This window comes from Dunckerocampus dactyliophorus, chromosome 1 (assembly GCF_027744805.1).
Source record: "Dunckerocampus dactyliophorus isolate RoL2022-P2 chromosome 1, RoL_Ddac_1.1, whole genome shotgun sequence".
Taxonomy (NCBI): Eukaryota; Metazoa; Chordata; class Actinopteri; order Syngnathiformes; family Syngnathidae; genus Dunckerocampus; species Dunckerocampus dactyliophorus.
In genome coordinates, this window is record NC_072819.1 from 28,823,763 (window position 1) to 28,826,131 (window position 2,369).

The 2,369-nt window shown below is 48.1% G+C and overlaps 1 protein-coding gene across 1 annotated transcript; it reads left to right on the top strand.

The window, feature by feature from the left end:
- The first annotated feature begins 348 nt into the window (after positions 1–348).
- her9 (hairy-related 9) lies at positions 349–2,078 on the top strand. Its single transcript, XM_054782128.1, has 4 exons — positions 349–636; positions 749–844; positions 939–1,026; positions 1,122–2,078. Exons 1-4 carry the CDS (start codon positions 529–531, stop codon positions 1,697–1,699), a joined length of 870 nt encoding a protein of 289 aa, XP_054638103.1. The 5' UTR covers positions 349–528; the 3' UTR covers positions 1,700–2,078.
- The last annotated feature ends 291 nt before the right edge of the window (positions 2,079–2,369 follow it).

Below are 2,369 nucleotides of genomic sequence, written 5' to 3' on the forward strand. Positions count from 1 at the left end.
TATATGAGACCACGATGACATTTATTTATTTCTTTACTTTTTCAGAGCACCGACCAAGTTGGCGACAAACATCCAAGCGCATTCCCCAGGCTTATCATCACCACCTTCTGAGCAGCGCCGAGCAGGACCTGCCGCACATTCGCTCGCCCAGCTTTTGTTGTTCTTCCCCGCCGGGCTGATTGAGCAGCGCGTGACTGACGGGCCGCAGGGTGTTGACCAATCAGCAGCCAGCCCCGCGCCCACTGGGCGAACCGGCGCTGCCATTGGCTGACGCGAGTGTGGGAAAGAATGCAGAGAGGGTTTCACACGAAGTGGGAGCACGCGCGCCGCCTATAAGTAGATCAGTGGCGCGTGTCGGCGGCACAAGTGGAGACACAGCCCATCGCAAGTAGTCGATTACGCAACACCGATAACAGGACGCGATTGTTTTTGTGGACCAACTTTTTCTTTTTTTGACTATTTGATTATTTTTGTTCCTGAGAGGATTTACGTATTTTCAACACATTGCCTACAATTTGATCCACGATCATGCCAGCTGATACTATGGAAAAGCAGACAGGCTCCCCAATGGCTGGTGCCCCAGCAAACGGATCACACACACCGGACAAGCCAAAAAATGCCAGCGAGCATAGAAAGGTAATTGACACGCTTTTTCATGCAATTCACATCTTTGTTATATGTTTATTATACGAGATGTCATACTTTTGTGAGTGTCTTAACAATTGTCTCCATGTTTTTTTCCTTGCAGTCATCCAAGCCCATCATGGAGAAAAGGCGCAGAGCAAGAATTAACGAAAGCCTTGGTCAGCTCAAGACGCTCATCCTAGATGCACTGAAGAAAGATGTAAGTTGGGTTCAACTGGATTAAGCTTTAAAAACGTAAATAGATGTTACATGTACATTGGCTTGACATGAAACTCTATATGATCCCCCCACAGAGCTCCAGACACTCCAAGCTGGAGAAGGCAGACATCCTGGAGATGACAGTGAAACACCTGAGGAACCTGCAGCGCGTCCAGATGAGTGGTAAGTTGAGTCATGCACAAACTATGATAGAAAGACATACAGTGATTATTTAGCAGTGAATGCATGGCTAATATCCTTTCCTCCTTCCTTTGTAGCAGCTCTCCCTCCTGACGCCACCGTCCTGAGCAAGTACAGAGCAGGATTCAACGAGTGCATGAATGAAGTCACTCGCTTCTTGTCCACCTCCGAGGGGGTAAATGTGGAGGTGAGGTCGAGGCTGCTCAACCACTTGTCCAGCTGTATGGGTCAGATGATGGCCATAAACTACCCGCAGCAGCAGCAGCAAGCTCCCCCCCAGCAGGCCCATCTTGGTCAGCCCCTCCATGTGCAGCTCCCCTCCACCCTGCCCATCAGTCCCGCAATGGCCTCCAAACTCAGCCCAGCCGAAACAGCCTCGCCTAAGGTGTTCGGCGGCTTTCAACTGGTGCCAGCATCCGATGGACAGTTCGCCTTCTTGATCCCTAACCCTGCATTTGCAGCTGCCACAGCAGCACCGGTTATTCCCCTGTATGCAAACGCAGGGCTGCCGGTGGCTATCAACGGGCCTTCGGCGCCCACTGCTGCATCACCGGTCCACGGTATGACGTCTTTCTCCGGGGGATCCCAGGCGGTCAGCCCGGTGGGTGTGAGCCCTGGCTCGGACAGCGGCGAGGCAGTGTGGCGTCCATGGTAGCGCCTCCTTGGCAAGTTTGGGGATGAAAGGAAAACAAGCAAAGCTGTTACGAGGATCCAACCTGTGACTTTTCTAATTCAGCACCCTAAAAGAGTTGATGTCGCTACATTGTTTGTTTCGTTTTATGGAACAGAGAGCCCTTAGCTGGCACAATTTAAATAATTTATCACCAATTCCAACATTTGGATTTTGGAGACAAATAACGTGTACATACAGAAGAGATGATTTATAGGAGTTTTACTATAAAGTACTTTTTATCAAAAGGTTTAGTTTTGTACAGTTATTGATTGTTATACCAAAGCTGTGTTTTATATTCCTTCTTCCTTGTGTTTTCAAGAAAAAAAACTGGGTGATTGCCTGGTGTCTGTTAAATAAACAATATTGCAAAAATACACGTTCATGTCTACAATCCATTTCCTCGCAAACCGTACACACATGTTGACAAAAAAGCCGAAACAAATTCCAACACGAAATGGGAAGCTTTGGACTTGCACAATTTAAACCGGGAATCTTTCAGTCAAGTTTTGCGGGAGTTCTTTACATCTGGCAGGGACAATGGGGTGGATTTTGTTCTCTTTCTTTCTATCTCTCACTCCGACTACAAAGGTAATTAAAAGTTCTAAAGGGGCTCTCATTCCGTATGCAGCGGGATCTTGGAGAAGTCCTAAAG